At 37.0% G+C, this 20,823-nt stretch overlaps 5 protein-coding genes and 1 non-coding gene across 6 annotated transcripts; 4 read left to right on the top strand and 2 right to left on the bottom strand.

Annotated features, from left to right (window-relative positions):
• Window positions 1-61: 61 nt before the first annotated feature.
• On the top strand, window positions 62-1,499 carry LOC111791114. The gene has a single exon (XM_023672327.1). The coding sequence runs from the start codon at window positions 176-178 to the stop codon at window positions 1,268-1,270; it is 1,095 nt and encodes a 364-aa protein (XP_023528095.1). The 5' UTR covers window positions 62-175; the 3' UTR covers window positions 1,271-1,499.
• Window positions 1,500-2,650: 1,151 nt separating this feature from the next.
• LOC111789982 (dynein light chain 1, cytoplasmic-like) lies at window positions 2,651-5,227 on the top strand. The gene is made up of 3 exons (XM_023670727.1): window positions 2,651-2,951; window positions 3,065-3,170; window positions 4,911-5,227. The coding sequence occupies exons 1-3, from the start codon at window positions 2,784-2,786 to the stop codon at window positions 4,991-4,993; spliced, it is 357 nt and encodes a 118-aa protein (XP_023526495.1). The 5' UTR covers window positions 2,651-2,783; the 3' UTR covers window positions 4,994-5,227.
• Window positions 5,228-7,510: 2,283 nt separating this feature from the next.
• LOC111791940 lies at window positions 7,511-7,661 on the bottom strand. The gene has a single exon (XR_002814730.1). It is a non-coding gene; the product is annotated as a U4 spliceosomal RNA (small nuclear RNA).
• Window positions 7,662-7,953: 292 nt separating this feature from the next.
• On the top strand, window positions 7,954-11,249 carry LOC111789913 (probable acylpyruvase FAHD1, mitochondrial). Its single transcript, XM_023670633.1, has 7 exons — window positions 7,954-8,169; window positions 8,308-8,473; window positions 8,691-8,743; window positions 9,405-9,467; window positions 9,678-9,728; window positions 9,817-9,934; window positions 10,870-11,249. Exons 1-7 carry the CDS (start codon window positions 8,065-8,067, stop codon window positions 10,974-10,976), a joined length of 663 nt encoding a protein of 220 aa, XP_023526401.1. The 5' UTR covers window positions 7,954-8,064; the 3' UTR covers window positions 10,977-11,249.
• Window positions 11,250-14,245: 2,996 nt separating this feature from the next.
• LOC111791003 (RING-H2 finger protein ATL2-like) lies at window positions 14,246-15,585 on the top strand. Its single transcript, XM_023672170.1, has one exon. It carries the CDS (start codon window positions 14,383-14,385, stop codon window positions 15,265-15,267), a length of 885 nt encoding a protein of 294 aa, XP_023527938.1. The 5' UTR covers window positions 14,246-14,382; the 3' UTR covers window positions 15,268-15,585.
• A 781-nt stretch (window positions 15,586-16,366) lies between these two features.
• Window positions 16,367-20,736, bottom strand: LOC111790070 (condensin-2 complex subunit H2-like). Its single transcript, XM_023670865.1, has 11 exons — window positions 20,295-20,736; window positions 20,028-20,127; window positions 19,409-19,515; window positions 19,190-19,329; window positions 18,688-19,108; window positions 18,426-18,601; window positions 18,182-18,352; window positions 17,983-18,078; window positions 17,324-17,419; window positions 17,074-17,232; window positions 16,367-16,989 (listed from the first exon to the last, which is right to left on the bottom strand). Exons 1-11 carry the CDS (start codon window positions 20,476-20,478, stop codon window positions 16,633-16,635), a joined length of 2,007 nt encoding a protein of 668 aa, XP_023526633.1. The 5' UTR covers window positions 20,479-20,736; the 3' UTR covers window positions 16,367-16,632.
• Window positions 20,737-20,823: the final 87 nt, after the last annotated feature.

Raw genomic sequence — 20,823 nt, 5'->3', positions numbered from 1 at the left:
TTTTTTTTTTTTTTTTTGTTAGTATGGAAAAATATATTAAAAAGGTTAGTGAGGAGGAAACCAAAGCACAGACTGTCGTCTTCATCCTTGGGGTCTCCTCTCTGTCTCTCTCCATTTTTATTTTTAAGTGAAGGTTTTGTCTTCTCCTTCTCCACTCTCTCTGCACTCCCCCCCGATGCTCGAAATACCCAACGCCGCCGCCGCCGCCGCTGATGACGACGACATGGACGACGGCATGAGGTGCCGTTACCATCCTTATCGGAGCAACCAAGGAGGGATCTGCGCTCTTTGTCTTCAAGAGAAGCTCGGAAAATTAGTCTCTTCCTCTTCTCCACTTCCTCTTCCACCTTCTTCTTCTTCCTCCTCCTCCTCTTTTAGATCTGATTTCGCCGCCGTCGGCTCTGCCGCTTCGTCGGTTAAATTTGGGGGTCACTGCCACGATCATCACGCGGCGGCGGCGGCGGCAAGGACTCGAATCCCCTTTCTGTCGAAGAAGAAGAAGCAGCCGGAGGCAGGTTTCCGCCGGTGTAAATCCACTACAACTCCGGCGAGAGGGAAATTTCTGGATCCCTACCACGGCGAAGATTATAATCCGAAAAACAGAGGATGGATTTGGTCTCTGTTCGATCTTTCAACTAAATCCCATTCTTCGAGGAAAATCGATCATGGGTTTAAGGAAAAATCCACGGAAACGTATAAAGATTTCTCCAGCACGGCGGAGGACGACGGCGAGGATAGTCCGAACAGTAGTCATGCCTCTGCCTCTGCCTCTGCCTCGGTTTCTTCGTTTGAACGGAAGGTATCTAGATCCAGATCCGTCGGGTGCGGTAGCCGGAGTTTCTCCGGCGACTTCTTCGAAAGAATCACCGGTTTCGGCGACTGTACACTGCGGAGAGTGGAGTCTCACAGAGAGGGAAAACCCAAAATAACCTCCACCGCCATCGCCGCCGTGAACAATAGCAGCGAGTGCCTGAAAGAGCGAGCGAATTGCGGCGGAATATTCGGTGGGTTCATGAATCAAACATCGTCGTCTTCGTCTTCCGCCTCGTCGTCGTACTGGGTGTCGTCATCCTCCGGCGATGACGGGAGGTTCCCGCCGGCACCATGCGGACAGGGGCGGAGCAAGAACAGAGGGTGGGCATTTGCAAGTCCGATGAGAGCGTTCGGTAAGCCGCCGTCTTCCTCGTCGGAAGGAAAACGGGAATCATCGGAGAAAAATTCAACTCCAAATTTGGACGCGATTCCTTCATTGCTGGCTGTAAGAATCTGAACACAAAATTAAATTCAAATTAAGATGCAGTAATTTAAATTTACGTACTAATGATGAAATTAATTATCTTTTTTATTTAATTTTAATTTTTATGTTGTTTAAATTTCCAGTGGATATTGTAAATTGTTATTGAGACTTCAAGGAGTCAAAACTTCTACCCGTTGGTCTTGTTTGTGTATTTTCGAATATTGTTGACTGGCATGACCGGTTGTCCGGTTGTTTTTGTTTTTTCATGTACTAAATATCCACCAAATTAAATAATTCTTTTTTCTTTTTATTTCGAATGACTGATCACTCGACCCGTACCGACTACCAATCCCAAACCATAAATTTTAGGTCGGGTTATATATTTTTTGGTTCAATTTTTGGAAAATTGAAAAGGTTACGTCAACCCATGAATAATATTTGACGTTTTTAATAGATATTATACTCTAAACAGTGGTATGATACTGTCCACTTTGAGCTTAAATTTTAGGATAATGAGTAAATGTGAGACGACTCCTTTCAATAATTCTCACTTTGAACAAAGTACACCATAGAGCCTCTTCTGAAACCTATGAAGCCATCAAACAACATCCTCTTAATCGACGCTCGATTCTTTTCTGTAAAGATCTCGAACAAAATTTACCATTTGTTCGACACTTGAGTCACTTTTGATTGCACCTTCAAGGCTCACAACTTCTCTGTTCGACATTTGAATATTCTATTGATGTGACTAAGTTAAGAACATGACTCTGATAGTGATGCGTCATGATATGTGAATGTTAAATATTCGAGCATTATATGATTTTAGTTATTAATGTAACATATACCGTCAATAAAAAGGACTTTTAGAATAATAATAATAAAAAAAAAAAAACCCGCAACCCATGAAAATAGAGTTTTGAGTTGTTCGGATTATATATATATATATATATATATATATATATATATATATATATATAACATTTGGAATAATAGAACGTTAGTAACAAGTTAGATTCCCATGGTCACGTGCGTCACATGCTTCACAGTCTTCAACAGAGAGGATCTCGAGAACTTGATGGGCTGGGCCTATTGGACTCAGATCCTCTCTCATTATATTAATTTCTTTTTTTATTTTATAAAATAATACTTCATTTTACAATCTAATTTACACAAATATCCCTATTTGAATAATTTCAACCTTATAATTTTCTTATAAATGCAAGGGTAAAAATGGAAAATAAAATAGGCCGCCAAATCTTAAGTCGAGACATAAGAAGTGAATCGATATTTTAATTAAGTTATTATTATTATTATTTATTTATTTATTTATTAAAAGATATATATTTTTTAATAATTTTTTTAAAATTGAATATTAGTGAAGTGATTGTGATTTAAAAAATAAAAAGAAAAAAGGAAAAAGGAATACGAGAGGAAGTGGGCCTCGGGAATCTTACAGGAGACGGAGAGTGATGGTTGTTGAGAGCGAGAGCCTTTCTCCTTCTTCAACCTCTCTGTTCTTCTCATACCCCTAGAACTCCACGGAAACATGAACCAAGAATCCAAGCGCAGAAATCCGAATCCTCTAATGGTGAAGCCGGAATCTGAGGATCGCAAAGCCTCATCTGTGGCCACCGCCGCCGCCAAGAAAATCGTCATCAAGAGCGCCGATATGTTCGGCGACATGCAGAAGGAGGCTGTTGACATTGCTATAGCCGTTACTGCTTCTTTCTCTCTCCGAATAATTAATCTCTCTCAATCTCATTACATATCATTTCTCAACTAATTCGTTCACAATCTGTTTCGTTTGTTGTTGTTGTTGTTGTTTAGGCTTTTGAGAAGCATAGCGTCGAGAAGGATGTCGCCGAGCAGATAAAGAAGGAGTTCGATCAGAGACATGGCCCTACCTGGCATTGCATCGTCGGTCGTAATTTTGGTAGAGCCTTCCTGATTAATTTTCGCTTTCTTTCAGTCTGATGGACAGATTCTTTATAAATTTCTATTACCTTAGTCTCTTGGAAAAGCTTCTCTAACTTTAAGTTCAATCTGTAGCTTTTTTCCCCCCTACTGAAATGGAGATCTAGCTCTTAAGTAACTCTATTGGAGAATTTTGGCTCCATTTGGTCCACCGCCCTACTCTATATTGAATTTGCTAGCTAATTATCCGCTACAGCAATCTTGTCTGCCTACATGAATTGAATATCATTTGATGGTCTTGTCATGGTTGGTGGAAACCAGGGGTAGGGGCTTCCCATCTACTTTTGGTGATGAGGCCAACAAACATAGTGAGATAAAATTGTTTTGAATAGAGCTGATTTCACTGTGATATTTTCTCTTTAGCAGTTTTTGTTGAACATGACTCAATCTGATATATTCATGGTTCTGTTTGCACTGTGAAAGGTAGGAATCGAAATATACTGTGTCATGTTTTATTTGAGCGTCAAATGTTAAGTTCTTGGTCTTTATGGGATCCAAAAGATTGCCTGACAAGACATAAGGAGGTGATCTGCAACTTTCTTTCTTTGTGCTGTTAGGGACACAAACAATTCTTATAGGCAAAGAATCAAAGGCTGTGATCAATGATCACAAGGACAGAGAGCCGTCCCACGTTGACTAATTTAGGGAATGATCATGGGTTTATAAGTAAAGGAATACATCTCCATTGGTGTGAGGCCTTTCGGGGAAGCTCAAAGGAAAGCCATGAGAGCTTATGCTCAAAGTGGACAATATCATACCATTGTGGAGAGTCGTGTTCATTTAACATGGTATCAGAGCCATGCCCTAAACTTAGCCTTAGGCAATAGAATCCTCAAATATCAAACAAAGATTGTGAGCCTCGAAAAAGTGTCGAACAAAGGGTGTACTTTGTTCGAGGGCTCAAGAGAAAGGAGTTGAGCATCGATTAAGGGGAGGTTGTTCGAGAGCTCCATAAGCCTCAAGGGAGGCTTATAGTGTACTTTGTTTGAGGGGAGGATTGTTGAGAATTGTTGGGAGTGAATTCTACCTTGGCTAATTTAGGGAATGATCATGAGTTTCTAAGTAAAGGAATACATCTCCATTGGTGTGAGGCTTTTTGGGGAAGCCGAGTCATGAGAGCTTATGCTCAAAGTAGACAATATCATTCCATTGCGGAGAGTCGTGTTCATTTAACAAGCCATGCTAATATAAACTTTTAGGAGAAAACTCTTTTTATCATGCCATACTAAGATTTAGAGCTGAATGCTAAATGCATGGAGCTTAAGTTGGAATGTAACTTGCATGTCGGTAGTGCTCCCGCTCGTGGTTTCGGTTACCTTATAGAGCCCAAAAATTTCCTTTACATGGCCAATCCACTCATCACAAGCCTTTGAAAGAACAGGGTGGTATTAGCGAACCATTTAGTTTTTTTCATTTTGGCGAACTTAATTGCTAACATGACACTCCTACCCGTAAAAATTGCAGGCTCTTGTAGTTATTATGTTAGCAGATGCAAAGAACTTCTAACAGTTTTAGTTGCTTGGCTTCATATCGATAATTTTGAAAAATTCTATAAAAACATGCTCCCTTATCTCCTTGAATGTTGTAGTGCATTGTCTTGTTCTTGATTATGGAGCTTTATTCAGTGCCCGATTAGTGTTAGTTCATCCTGAATTTAATTAATATCAGGGATGATTCTATTCTCTGGTTTGTGTTTCAGGTTCTTATGTGACCCACGAGTCGAACCATTTTGTTTACTTCTACCTGGACCAGAAAGCAGTTTTACTTTTCAAATCTGGTTGATGGTTGATGGCTGATCTCCCCTTGACAACGATGCCACCGAGTAGTTTGGCGAGCCTGCGATGATGGCGCTACAACTATTTCCTGTATGTATAATCTATTCTGCCAGTATATAAATCACTTGGTGTAATATAACTGATATATCAGTGGGCAGTAAATTAAATGGTGAAACAAGAAATTCAATGTAAATGCATTTACATGATGTCTCAAAGGGGGTCTCTTTGGCGATGTCATTAAAACAGAATGCAGTTCAGAATCCGAGGCTCAAATCCTACCTCGGTTAGAGAGGGAAACAAAACATTCTTTATAAGAGTGTGAAAACTCTTCTCCAGCAGACGTGTTTTAAAACTGTGAGGTTGACGGAGGTACGTAATGGGTCAAAGCAAACAATATATGTTAGCGATGGGTTTACACTGTTACAAATAATGTTAGAGCCAGACATTGTGCGGTGTGCCAGCGAGGACGCTGGGTCCTCAAGGAAATGGATTGTGAGATCTCATATCGATTCGATTGGAGTAGAGAAGAAAACATTTCTTCTAAGGGTGTAGTTGGTTGCGATCTAGATTAAGTAAATTATTCAAGGTTTGCTATAGTTTTAGGTCTGAAAGAGAATTACAAAATGTATTTCATCATGTATCAAATTTAATTACTTTTAAGAATTAAAATTTTTGAATTTATTTAGCGGTCAATATTAATAACTATTTTTAAATAAATAATTTATAAGAAAAATTAAAAAGAGAAATAATAATAAAATAAATAGACTGAATATTCAAACTTTATACTAATAAAATATAAATTATTGTTACTATTTAATATCATATTACTGTTTGAATTAACTAAATTTGCATAAAAATTAAATCTTTCTAAAAAAAAAAAAAAAAAAAAAAAAAAAAAAAAAAAAAAAAAAAAAAAANTCACGACTCTCCACAATGGTATGATATTGTCCACTTTGAGCATACGCTCTCATGGCTTTGCTTTGGGCTTCCCAAAAGGCCTCATACCGAGATAATATTCCTCACTTATGAACCCATGATCATTCCCTAAATTAGCCAACGTGTGACTCACTCCCAATAATCCTCCCTCGAACAAAGTACACTATAAACCTCCCCTGAGGCTTATGGAGCTCTCGAATAGCCTCCCCTTAATTGAGGCTCGACTCCTTTCTCTGGAGCCCTTGAACAAAGTACACTCTTTGTTCGACACTTTAGTCACTTTTGACTACATCTTCGAGACTCACAATTCTTTGTTAGATATTTGATGATTCTATTGACATGGCTAAGTTTAAGGCATGACTCTGATACCGTGTTAGGAATAACGACTCTCCACAATTGTTGATATTGTCCACTTTGAGCATAAGCTCTCATGGCTTTGCTTTAGGCTTCCTCAAGAGGCATCATAACAATGGAGATAGTATTTCTTGATTATAAACACATAATCATTCCCGGGGACTTTCATCCAACAAGGGGGAGATGTTTGAACATAATACGTCAAAGAATATGATCTCCACATTCAATTTGAATCCCATCTTTGTTCTTATTTGATTATTTTTGCTTGTTGAAGGCTCCCATAATATTGGAATTGTCATGGCTACTCCACATGGTTTGGTTGTGCAAAATGTATAGAATGTTCAGTCTCTTTCTGTTTTTTGAGATCTCGGTTGAGTAGGAGAACGAAACATTATTTATAAGGGCGTGAAAATCTCTCCCTAGCATATGAATATTAAAGGAAGCCCGAAAGGAAATTCCCAAAATGACAATATCTGTTAGTGGTGTGTTTAAGCAGTTACAACTTATATCTGTTAGTGGTGTGTTTAACTTATATCTGTTAGTGGTGTGTTTAAGCAGTTACAACTTAAACGTAACGGTGGGTCATTTTCTCGACATTCTAGCTTCTGAATTGTTTGAATGCTGATCTATTTAAATCTATAGCATTGAAGCAGATAGCTTTCTTCAACAATTGTCATTCCTTGGCCAATGTTGCTGGCATGTCTGCTGCCCTTTCACTGAAAACTTAGTCTTTCAAATGCATTTGCTTAGATCACAAAGGAGCTTTCACGCCTACAACAACTCGCAATGGATAACAAGCTTAGCCCTGAACATATATCCGGCGGCACAACAACCTTAAGCAATATTGGAGCCATAGGTGGAAGATACGGTTCTCCTTTGCTCAACTTGCCTGAAGTATCAGTCATTGCAGTCGGCCGAATCAAAAAGGTTCCACAGATTGCCGACGATGGGGGCGTGCACCCCACATCGATCACGACGGTGAGCATCGCAAACCAATCGATCAATCAAGAATTTCTCCAAACAATCCAAAACAAACCCCTTAAACCTCCGTTTCTTGCTTCCTCAGGACAACATTGGAGCACACCACAGAGTTTTGGATAGAGCAACAGTGGCTAAATTCTGTAATGAGTGGAAGCGTGAGATGAAATACTGTGTTGATGATACAAAAAATGTAAACTTTGAAACAATAGTTGACTATGAATGAAAATGAGAAATTTAAGAGTAGTGTTTGTAGGGCTTTACCCCAAAGGGAGCCCTTCCAGAAATTCTCGAAGGCCAGGGGCGAGCCCAGGCCTAAGAGGGGGTTTGGAAATAGTTTTCAACCAGCAATTGACGCGCCTCGGTTAGAACCTCACTAGCTGCGTCATTGCCCCAAGCGCAAAGATGCTTTTACCCTTCCCTCCTCCAACCTTTTATATGCGATCACTGCAGGTCTATTCTTGCGTTTTATCGATGTGGGACATCTTTTTTTGAACTTTTCTTTGTCAAGCAATGGATGGGCCTGGGCCCGGAGTGAGTTGTTAGGTCGTTGATATATATATATGAGAATTTTTGCTGACTAAATAATATAATACAATTATTAGTTTGGTCTATAAATTAATTTTTTAATTTTTTTAAAAACACAAAATAAATAAATAAATAAATAAATAAAATAAATCAAAGTCTGAATTGAATTGAGTTTGGAGCTAAAACTAAAAATATCTCATCTCATTTCTTCTTTTGCCTCCATTTTTTTGATCCTAGGCTGCGTTGTGAGATCGTGAATTTGTTGGAGTTCGACATCGGAAAATGGCAACGGCGTACGCGAATCTTTTGAATGTAGGAACCAAGATTATTGGTGTTGGCCGGAACTACGCCGCCCATGCCAAAGAACTCGGCAACGCCATCCCCAAGGTTTTTTAACAAATTTCCTTTTCATTCTGGACTATGATTGTTGATGTTTTTCACGGGGAGTTAATTAATTGATTCTATGTTGTTTATGATTGCGCTTTAATAACTGGATGTGGCAATTTTTCCTTGAATCTGTTTTAGGAGCCGGTTTTGTTTATGAAACCCACGTCGTCGTACTTGCAAAATGGAGGGACGATCGAGATCCCTCATGCTCTGAAGTCTTTGGATCACGAGGTTGAGCTCGCTGTTGTCATCTCGCAGAAAGCTCGTGACGTTCCTGAAGCCTCCGCCATGGATTATGTTGGGGGTAGGGCTACTATGTTTCTGAATCTTGAGTGAATTTGTTGAGTCGATTCGTGATTCTTTAGTCGTGTTTATAACCCTTTTGATTGACCCTTTGGGAATTTCCCCTCTGAACTCTGAGGAATAGCATTCCGGAGAAATTGTTTAATTCCCAAGTCATGCACCGTTTATAGTTCATAATCTTGAGCAATGCATTACAAATTTTTGTTTTGACATGTCAGGTTATGCTCTTGCACTGGACATGACTGCCCGAGAAATCCAAGCTTCTGCCAAGGTGATGGGGGTTTCTTTTCCCTTTCTTGATGGATGTTAGATAACAAGTCAGGTAGAAACATTAAGAAATTCTGCTGAGTGAATATATTGCGGTGTTAATCGAAAGATAAAGTGAACACAAACTAGCTACTATTAACATCCTTGATCGAGCACGGGAGCACGGTCTTACTTTCAATATGTTTGAGAATGTCCTAAAATAAACATAAGATCTCTTCATATCCTGGTTGGATCAAACTCTACCTCTTATTTGGATCGAACTTCCAAATAATTGACAAGGATACTTGGACACATCAAAAGAAAGCAAATGGTGACAATACTGTTCCTATTGTTCACTTCAATATGGTATAAGTAGGATATCTTTGTTGAATAAATTATCAAATGGACTAGTTTAATTGTGACACCTGAGTAAAGGAAAGGTACATGAATGAACTGAGATTATATCCGAATGAGAGCGATTTATGGTTAAACATGTTTTATTTGGAGCAATTCTATATTGGGGCCTTCCTCTACTCATGTTTCACTTCAATCTTTTGAAAGTTCTACATTGCAGGACTTCTTAATAATGTTTTAGTTTCATCTTATTTTTTTCAGCTTTCTATCTTTCAAGAAGTACAGATATATTCTAGTTTTTCTACCTTAAATAATGCTGTTTTCGTTACCAGTCTGCAGGCCTTCCATGGACTATGGCTAAAGGGCAGGACACCTTTACACCCATCAGTTCTGTTGTAAGAATAATCACATGCCCTGTTTTCCTGCAGTTTTGTTATACGGTCGAAAGAACCATATCACCAAATGAACCAAATGGAAGTAATTAGAGTGTGTGCATACAATAAATCTCATAGATATTGCACTATACATCAATTAGTAATTAAGGCACATTTCTTTCAGCACCTTCAAACTTATGTTTCTTTTTGTTTACTCTGTGAACGATGCAGCTCTCCAAGGCATCAATTCCTGATCCGGATAATATAGAATTGTGGTTAAAGGTTCTGATATTTATGATAACGAGTTTCTTTCCTCCATTAGGGTCATTGTCTCATTTTATGATCAATTTCTTTTTGCTAATCGACTCAGGTAGACAATGAATTTCGACAGAAAGGCTCAACCAAGGATATGATCTTCAAAATCCCTTACCTTATTAGCCATATAAGTTCCTTCATGACCCTTCTTGAAGGAGATGTCATACTAACAGGTATCCACAGCCATAGTTTATTTTAATCTATCAGATTGTTTTATCACTGTGCTCGAAATTGAAAGTCTCGTCTTTACAATGATTTCCCTAACCATTGCTTGGTTATTAGACTTGTTTCACTGGTTTAAATTTCTGTCTTCGATTCTTTTTCCTTACATTGTGAATATTGATTGGTTTTCTATGTTTCACATTTATAGACTGTTTGTTGTGTCTGTTCCTGGGAGTAAGCATTGTGTTTACTTTTTAAGATAGTTTTAGATTCTGTAACAGCCCAACCCACCGCTAGCAGATATTCTCCTCTTCTGCTAGGGAGAGGTTTCCACACCCTTATAAAGAATGTTTCGTTCCCCTATCCAATTGATGTGGGATCTCATAATCCACCCCCTTTGAGGCCCAAAATCCTCGCTGGCACACTGTCTGGTGTCCATCCCCCCCTCAGGGCTCCGTGTCTTCACTGGCACACTACTCGGTGTCTAACTCTAATACCATTTGTAGCAGCCGAAGCCCACCGCTAGCAGATATTGTTCTTTTTAGGCTTTTCCTTTCAGGCTTCCTCTCAAGGTTTTTAAAACGCGTCCGTTAGGGAGAAGTTTCCACACCCTTATAAAGAATGTTTCGTTCCCCTCTCCGATCGATGTGGGATCTCACAATCCATCCCCTTCGGGGCCCAACGTCTTCGCTGGCACTCGTTCCTCTCTCCAATCAATGTGAGATCTCACAAATTCTCAAACTTCATGTTAGAAAGTACTATTGTTCAATGGAAGTTGGAACATGCCATTTATTTGATGAATCCATCATTAAACCATCACTATTCTCTCATTGCTTTCTTTTTTCTTTTCTGCCATTGACTTGATGAATCCATTGTTAAACAACTTGACAATGGAAGCTTGTTGAGCATAGAAACCAAATAAGTTACGTTCTTCTTCACCATGCAGGAACTCCCTCAGGCGTTGGCCCAGTGAAGGCAGGCCAGAAGGTAACAGCAGGGATAACGAATATCATAGACGTTCACTTCAACGTCGAAAATCGGAGGAAACCATAAGCATCATAAGTTTCAAATTTTCTACAACTCTTATCTTCAGTTCGAATAAAATCCAGACTCGAGAAACATTTGATAAGATTATGGATCTGAGCCATTGCTGTTATCTTTTACACCATTAATTCGAAGTGTACTCGATTTGATAGTCATGAAGGAACCATAGGGGCATTGAACTGAGAAGCAGGACAGTACAGAGAGTTTCTGGGTTCAGGTAATCCCTATTATGCTTATACTAAGGGAAAATCAGAATACTAGAAGTTTTTTAGACTTTTTTTTTTTTTTTTTTTTTTTTTTTTTTTTTTTTTTTTTTTTTTTTTTTTTTTTTTTTTTTTTTTTTTTNTTTTTTTTTTTTTTTTTTTTTTTGTGGCTATCTTAGTATTTTTGTTAATGATATATATTAGTGAAATAAAAGCTCGTTTATCTCATTTACGTGACACACGTGATCCTCGTTTATCTCATTTACGTGACACACGTGATCGTCAAAGAGCGATTCGCCGGTGGAAAAGAATATTTTCAAAACCTAAGCTTGAGAATATTTTTATTAAATATAAAAATTAAGTACAAGATTTATTAAAATTGAAATTATGCATTGAAAGCATATGGGCATATTCTCTCTTTAAATAAAGATAAATTATACTTTTGAAAAAATATTTTGTTTAATTTTAGATTTGAAAATGCAAGTAATTAGTCTCCAAAGCAAAATATGATACAAAATTTGAATTATTATATTATATGATGAAATTATTTGTATTAAATACGTGTCCGCACATGCTTTTCTTATAACAAAAAGGATAAAATTATATACATTTTTTTTATTTGGAGATCTGAATATTTATATTTTTAAAAAAATTTGTATTTGTTTTCTTTCAATTTCATTTTTCAAAATTTCAATATTTTTTTAATAAAGAATTATTTGAAATTTTAGCATAATTTTAAAAATAAAAATAAAAATTATATTTTTTTATATTTTTATTAATCTCCGAAAAATATTAGTAGAAATTAAATAATAAAACTATATATATATATATATATATATATATATAATGTCTTCGAATGTACTATAAGGGATACGACTAGTTGTCAACTTCTCCCCACCCAAGGTTATATACTGTAAGCTTATTTATCTCTTGCTTGCTTATATAACGTCTCTTTCAAAAATCTCTCTTCGAAAATTTCTCTCTGCCCTCGCTTTCTAAAATCTTCTCTTAAAACCGAGGCCAGAGGCTCGAGCATACGTCCCTTGCCCGTAGGCGACGCAAGAACGAATTGGCTTAGCTCACTTGTCGTTGAAAAGTGAGTGTCGCACAATCGCAAATCCGCTGCCATTAAAAGTGCTATTGTGAGACATTATATATATATAAAAGTAGATAATCTCGTATAATTGTTGATCCCACGACGAGTGATGGGCTATTTGTTTTTATTAAAATATATTAAAAAAAATAAAATGAAGGCTTAAATTAATGAAAAGAAAGTACTTCCCATCTTACCGGTTACCGGGAACCTTCCTCCCTTGACTGTTAATGAAAACATGACATCTATTTATTATTATTTTTAAATGAATTTAAATATCTTTTTTATTATTATTAAATCATAATAATAATTAATTGCAATAAGAATGTTTTTTTTTTTTTCTAATTGATGTTTACTTGGAATTGGTCGGAAATTGAAATAGAATAAAATTTATATATTATAATTATTAAGATATTGTTTTCATAGTTTTAATTAATTAAAATGAATTACTAAATAAATTTTTAATGTAACTTTTAACTAAAACAATAAGAATTAATAAAATTTAAATTTATTTTATTTGAGGAAATGGTTTTTATTTTAACAATATATTTAATATTGAAAATACTAATTAATTAAAATAAAATTTAATCAACTAAAACAATTTAAAATAATCTTCGTTAAAATAACAAGATTGGTATATGTTATCTATTACAAATAATTTAGTTAATAAAATAATTAATAATTAAATAGAAATCATATATGAAAAATAAAATATAATATTCAACCTAATTTAATTTTGATATATATATATATATATATATATATTTCTGTCTTCCGTCCTATTTAACTAAAAGAGAAAAATCTCCTCGGTCTGCCTTTTCATTCTGTACCAAGATATACGCGTGATAAATTGACATCTCTAGTAATAAAAAACAGATAAATATGTCATTTTTGCATTTTTTTTATCACTAGTTTACGAGTGGGCAAACCTTATTCTTAATAAAATGGATATGGATATTCTTAAAATTTATTCTCAATGAAATAGATTTTCTTTTATACGAAGGTTGCTTACTTTCTAACCGACCAATAAAAAGTAACCAGTTGACTCGTGGGTAAATCTCGAAGATTACTTACTTTCTAACCGACCAATAAAAAGTATCCAGTTGACTCGTGGGTAAACCTTATTCTTCATCAAATTGACATTCGATTACTTACTTTCTAACCGACCACCAGAAAGTAACTATTGACTACCGAGTAAACCTTATTCCTCGTAAGATAGATCTTCTTTTAAATGAAAATTACTTGTTTTTTTAACCTACTTTAATTAGTGAGTAAATTTTATTCTAATGGGATCAATAGATAGAACAAGTACAGTTGACCTTTTCGAACTGACCTAGATTACAGTGAGTTATCATAATTTTTTTTGAGTTAATTTAATAAAGTATTTATAAACTTTACATTTTATTTAAAAAAATAAATTAAAACTTTCAAAATTCCAATAATACCCTTTAATTAAAAAAAAAACTCTTATTATTAATTTTAGATGGAGAGTGTTAATATTTTGTTTAAAAAATACCCTTTTAACGGTTTGAAAAATACCCTTAATTTTTTCAAAATTCCATTAATACCCTTATACTTTTTTTAGAATTTCGAAAACACCCTTAAATTCTTTTTAAAATCTAAAAAAAAAAACGCTTTAAATTTTTTTAAAGAGTTCAAAAATACCCTTGTCGTTAGTAGCACGTTCCAAAAATACTCATGCACTTTTAAAAATAACATTAGAAAGTAAATAAATTTACGAAGTAATGATAAACAATTTTCATCTATATATTAATTATAAATTAATAATACTTTTAAAATTTCAATTAATATTTTTTTAATCTAAAATTAAGTATAAGAATATTTTTGAGAATTTTAAAAGTTAAAAATATTTTTGAAATAAAATAAAAAGTTTTAAGAATATTCTTCTTCTTATTATTATTTTTTTTAATAAAGAGGTAGAGATTAAAATAAGCATATAAATATAAGAAAACCCTGAAAGTTCCTTAACCAAATAGGGTTGAGTGCTCAGTCAACAATGGCGTCTTCTCTGTCCCACTGAAATTACAGCATCGAAGAAATTTCGTTCGTTCCTCACTAAAAACCCTTCTTCTCCCCCAAAATTTCTTCACTGCAATTGATGGAAGCCGCCATGGATGATCCTTCTTCCACCTCTCCTCCGGGATCCAACGATTTTGCCCTAAGCGGCAAGATTATGCTCAGCGCCATCATCATCCTTCTCTTCGTCGTCGTTCTCATCATTTGCCTTCACCTCTACGCTCGCTGGTATGTTCTCCGTGCTCGCCGCCGTGGTACTCTCCGCCGCCGCAACCGTCTGGTCTTCTATTTCGAACCAGAAAATCCCTCTGCTGCTCGCGCCGCTGCCTCTGCTTCCCACCTCCGCGGCCTCGATCCCTCTGTTCTTAACTCTCTCCCTGTTTTCACTTTCTCCTCCAAATCCTTCTCCGATCCGATCGATTGCGCTGTTTGTTTGTCCGAATTTGAGGAAAATGAAAAGGGCCGTACACTTCCGAAATGTCGTCATAGCTTTCATACCGATTGCATCGACATGTGGTTTCACTCTCACACTACCTGCCCGCTCTGTCGCACGCCGGTTGAGCGCCCTCCGGAGACACCGGTGGAGATAGCGGTTTCCATTGGGGAACCTGCTATTACCGAACCGGGTCCGAGTTCTTCCGATCTCTGCGTTGAATGTGATATCTCCGACCGGATGGCTTCTTCTTCGACCGGTTCGCGGTCGTTTAGGGCACGGCGAAAGCCGGGGGAACTAGCCGGTGTTTCGATTGAGATTCCGACGCGAAGAGACGGTGAGTTCGCTGCTTCGTTGTCACCGACGACGCCGTCGTTTAAGTCGCCGATAAGTCGGGTTATGTCGTTGTCGTTCAAGATGATTATCGGCCGGGAGAGAAGAGGCGGCGTATCGCCATCCGGAACTAGTGTCGGGTGTAGCTCCGGCGCCGGCGGCGAGTTGGATATCGAAAAAGGAAAGGAAAACGCCGTGTGATTTCGAAGTCCAACACGGGAATTGACTGGAAGACTTGGAGGGCAAGGCGGCTGAGTGGAGGGTCAAGTCCGACGTGGAGCTGACAACGCATTTGAAGATGATTTGTCAGATTAATGCACACGTGGCAGTTGTTTTTTTAGTTTATATTCTTTATAGAACAAAGTATTTGATTGTAGATATTCCCCTCAATTACATATTTTTCTTCATAAAAGAGTATAAACAATGTGTAATATGGGGGTTTAAGTCTCTAATTAAGCTCATTTTGTCGATATAACTAGATTAGTCGAGCAATAAAATTTTATTTATTATTAACGTAAACGTCGAATTCTACTAATTATTAATATTATTGTGCATTTTTTTTAATTAAACGTGTAAAATAAATATATATTTTGACTCCATTATAAAAGGGTTTGGCAATTTACTTAAATATCTCTTTTTTATTATTATTATTATTCAAGTAAATAAAGGGTTCAAAAATTACTTTAAAATAATTTTGAAAATTCCGTAATTAAATAATGAAAATTTAGAGTTTTGTTATTGCAGCGAACTGCGAGGGAAAAGTTGGTTGGGTAGCTTAACCAGCTGCCGCCAAAGCCACAGAAAGCCACTTTTAGTAGCCGTCCATATTTGGGAATTGCTATTGGTTTGTGGATCCATGAAGAGCTTTTATCATCAACAACCCTACGTCTCAACCCACCGCTAGTAGATATTGTCTTCTTTAGCCGTTATGTATCGCTGTCAGTATGCTAGGGAGAGGTTTCCATACCTTTATAAAGAGTGTTTCATTCTCCAATCCACCTTCTTCAAGACCTAGCATCCCTACTGACATTCATTCATCTCTTCAATCGATGTGGGATCTCACAACTCACCCTCTTTTCGAGGCCTAGCATTCTCACTGACACAGCGCTCGGTGTCCACCCCACTTCGGAGTTCAACGTCCTCATTGACACACCACCCAGTGTCTGGCTCTAACATCATTTGTAACAGACCAAGCCCACTGCTAATTAATAGTGTCCGCTTTGGCCTGTTATATATCGCCGTCAATCTCAAAGATTTCAAGCTTGAGCGATAGAAACCTGAAAACAGGGTTTGGGCAAGAATCAAACGATTACATGGTTAATATTCACTTTTCCTTTTCATACATACAACTCCCTCCAGATCATAATTACATCAAATAAACAAACCTAACAGAGGGAACAAACAAAACATTGTACAAAGGAAAATTCTTAGCTGACACTTCCATATTCATTACCCCCAACAAAAATGTTGGTGCTCAACAATGCTACAACAAGCTGTGTTGAATTGCTATACAATATACAAACAGTCAGCCAATTGTACATTAAATATTGTCATCCAAGTAGAATGTCAGTCAACTGGTTCAACAAATCGAGCTCTTCTTCTCCTCCTCTTGCCTTCAGGAGTGCATTTTATGCCACCAACCTTCCCCAGTTTCACAGGAAGTTTGCAATTCTGTCGTGACAATTTTCTCATCACCCTAGATTCCTCAAGAGTTTTATCGATGTGTGATGATTTGTGGTTTATATTCCAACCATTTTCAACCTTATCTGGAGATGTGGACCTCTTTCTTGAGGTTTGATGCCGAGTTTTATCCGCCCGTTTGTCTTGGTGAATAAGCCGAACATGGAACGGGTTCGCAGAAGTATAGACAATCGACTCCCCATCAACCTCGTCCTCTTCCAGCTCCACATCTTCATTGTTCACCTGAAAATGACTTGTCGATTCCAATTTTCAAGTTCGAACTTTCACCAATCTAGGTACTTCTATAGTGTTTGTTAAGTACGTTACCAATTGAAGAACAGCAGTAAAACTTCGTGATACAACGAACTTCTCCTGCCCTTCAACAACATCAGAGAAAGACATTACACCGCCTTTGTCAGCTTCACCAGATAATTTTTCACGAATCGCTTTGCAATATTCATGAATATCAAATGGAAGGTGTTTGTCCTATCACAAAAAAGTACTTCTCTTAACCCACAATTAAGAAGAAATAACTATCGGCTATATGGAACTGAAGTAGAACATTAAATATTATTACTTGCTCTTCCAAATTGTGTTCAATATTCTGTTTCCACGTAGAGACTCGAGTGGCCATTTCAGTAGGATTCTCAGCAATGCTTGCAAGGAGTGTGTCCTATAAAAGAGAGAAATTTTAGGCGACTATATACCAGAAGCATGTATAAAAGATAATAATAATCTAGGCATGATTTTCATATGTGGATATCTATTCCAAGTTTTCCATCCTTCATTGTTATAAATTCCAAATGCTCCTGCAAGTCTATCTACTAAAATAATGTGCATAATGTACTAAGTTTGAAGGAAATTTAAGTGAACAATGCTGTCTAACAACTTTATAAATCTATTAGAACAAATTATAGGACTGAAAAAAAAACAAACCAAACCTACCCACGTGCCATTCATTATTTAAAAACACTACGGCATAGTGTTAAGAACTTGAACAAGTTATTTAGATTTTGATCAACAAACAAGAATGTGGTCCACATGCGCTCCATAACCAACCATGATATTCCAGATCAGTAAAATCTAAATGAGTATATGCAAGTGAAACGAAGCTTGGAAACATGGGGAATTTACTGAATAGAAGGCAAACTAATACAAATAAAAAAATTATTATTATAGAGCCTGATAGATAGCAAATAGGTGAAGCACAGGGACAAATCCACCGACACCACTTACAAGATGAGAGGGACAAAAATGTTCTTGACTTGAATGCGAATAGGGAAATTCAGGTTCATATGTTTCACCTTTATCAAAATGGGCAGCCGCATCATGCTGCATAAAATCCATAAGTTAACAATCAATAGTAATTCAGAAAAGAAATTCAGCGTGCAATAAGAACGTCTTGTACTCTACAACATACTAGAGTTTACTCAACCTTTTCACTCCCTAACCACGTAGACTCGTCCATATAATGATTACAGGGATCATCCATATCTGGCGGATTGATATCAGGCATTGCATCTTCGAAACCATAATCAATATTGTCATCTTCCACATCATAAGGGGAATCACAACTTCTATCTTCATTGATGAGTGAATTTCGCAGCTGTAGTCACAATAACTAGTGTCATAAACTATAGGAAAGACTTTATTAATAACAACATACCACAAAGCTGTACCTTTTCATATAATAAAGCAGAATTGGACTCGCTATGCGTTTCAAAGGCTTGGTGCTGCTCTTCCCAAAGCTTCGCGAACTCTGGGCTAACTGGGCCTTGTAATTTAGCTAGTGGAAACAAAGCAGCTACAGACTCATGCTTACCAGAATTGACATAATTCTTTTTAAAAGCTTTTACTGCTTAGAGGTAAGAAAAGAGAAGAAACATTAGCTTTTAAGCAAAGATGAATAGGAAATGATGAAAGTAGAAGTAGGTCAGCAACCTTTTCTAAATGGTTTTATTTTTAAATTTCCTGGCTCATGAGGATTCAAAGGCTTCCAAGGATCATAATCGTCTTCAGAACCATTTGAGTCATCTGGTTCTGGATTCCCAGCATCCATGTCAAATTCATGATTTTCATTGGCAAAATTATCACAAGATGGAGGATCAGACACGAAGCAATGATTGGAAAACGGTGTCCGAGCAACATTAGCACCCTGAGTCTTTCCTACTGATGATTTCTGCATACTTCCACCAGAACGTCTAGAGGGAGACTGAAAACCCCTGTGGGTTGAGCTGCCTCTGAATCCACCATTATGGCTTTGGCCAAACTTATGACCACCATTCAAAAAATCTTGAACTGCCTCAGCATCACATGAATCTAAGAGAACGAAGTCTTGGAAAATATCACTAGTGGAGGCCAACTGCATGATTATAAGAAGTTACGATTAATTGTCAAATGATATGAGAAGTAAAAACGTTAATTAATTATAGCAACCAATTACCAAGTATGAGTCTAGTTCACCATTGTCACCAGATGCATCCAAGCAATCACCTTCAAGAACGACTAAATTTGCTGGAGGCTTTACAGTTTGATTTAACCAAGCATCTTCTTTGGTACTCTCCAAAGTATTCTTCGTGTCAACTGCAATATGTAGATTTGAATCACAAATGAAACAATAGTACTTCACTAGTTGCACTATGACATACAACTGATAAGCGACCTGGCACATCCTCTGAAACCCAAAATAGGTCGTTTTCATCCTCAGCAATTTCATGAGAACCATCTTGTTCAGCCTCGATTGAGGTCCCTTCCAAAGGATCCTTCTGCCTGTTTGAATAAAAATGTTTTGAAAACAATTAAAAGGGAGGAAAAAAAAAAAAGAAAACACAACACGATCCCAAGCAATAATTTGCCTCAGTTGAATGGGCTTCAACCAAGCTGATAATGAAAAATGGTCGGTCAAAACTAAAAAATTTCCCTAATTCTGCTGTCCATTCAATGCCCCTTTGTTTCACACGTCCGGCAATGGGAGATGTTAGTCATTCAACTTTCAAGCTTGGGTTTCAGAGGCTGAACAAGATGGTTGACATAAAATGACCCTTTTTTTCTCTGAAGAATGGTTCTTGCATATATGTTCTTTATTCAATTGGGCCAGGGAATTTAATAATTTCCACCTTAGAAGAGCCTTGAATGATAGGCAGACTCGCAACGTAATAATCTTAATTTTTGCTCAGACATCGATAAATTATTCATGTAGGTTCCAGATTTCTAATGGGTCGTTATCATGTAATTTCCAGAACTAATTATATAGACAAAAAAATTGGATAAAATAATCAAACCTCTTTTCGGAGAGGAACTCCAAAGCTCGCAAAACCAATGAGTAGAGGTATTCAACCTTACGACTGTACACCTGAATCGAATCTTGAAGAAGCAGAGCAGCTACACCCTCGAAAAAATCCCAAGCACACAACGCAGTCAGAAACATAAAGTAGTACACAATCCAAAACATCCAGAAATTGAAAATTGATAGAAAAAAAAAAAAAAAAAAAAAAAAAAAAAAAAAAAAAAAAAAAAAAAAAAAAAAAAAAAAAAAAAAAAAAAAAANCCTTCAGCAAAATTGACAGAATTGTGGTTCTCATCTTCGCCGGACTGAAACTCACCGGTGCAAATCTGCAACAAATAACTTTCAAGCTTCTCAGCGAGGTCGACTTCCCAATTCAACCGAAGGTCACGCTCCGGCTGCAGCATGTGGAAAGCAGCCTCTCCAGTACCGCCAGTTTTACTAGTCATCTTGAATTTAAAAATTGAAATCCGCCTTCGATACGTTGGTGCTTTAACTTCAAATGGAGCCCTAGGGCTAACAATTTGACGAAGAAAAAACTGACGGACGTCCGACGAATACTTCGTCTGTACATCTAATGAAACTTACCTGAGAAATGGAGTGTTAAAATGAAGAGAAGATCGGAGAAATCCAACCAGTTCTTCTCCAGTTCTTGTCTTCTCGTTGCTCCGCCGATTTGGGACGGAAGAAGATTCAAAATTGTTCTGTTCAGGCCGTTTTCCCGCTCTCTCGCAATGAGGCCGGTGGAAACGATGAAGGAAAGAATTGGACGGGCCAAGGTTTTGGGCTTTATG

The sequence above is a fragment of the Cucurbita pepo genome, chromosome LG03 (assembly GCF_002806865.2).
Source record: "Cucurbita pepo subsp. pepo cultivar mu-cu-16 chromosome LG03, ASM280686v2, whole genome shotgun sequence".
In the NCBI taxonomy this organism is placed as follows: domain Eukaryota; kingdom Viridiplantae; phylum Streptophyta; class Magnoliopsida; order Cucurbitales; family Cucurbitaceae; genus Cucurbita; species Cucurbita pepo.
The sequence above is the reverse complement of the archived record's forward strand: the minus strand, read 5'-3'. Positions and strand labels throughout refer to the sequence as shown.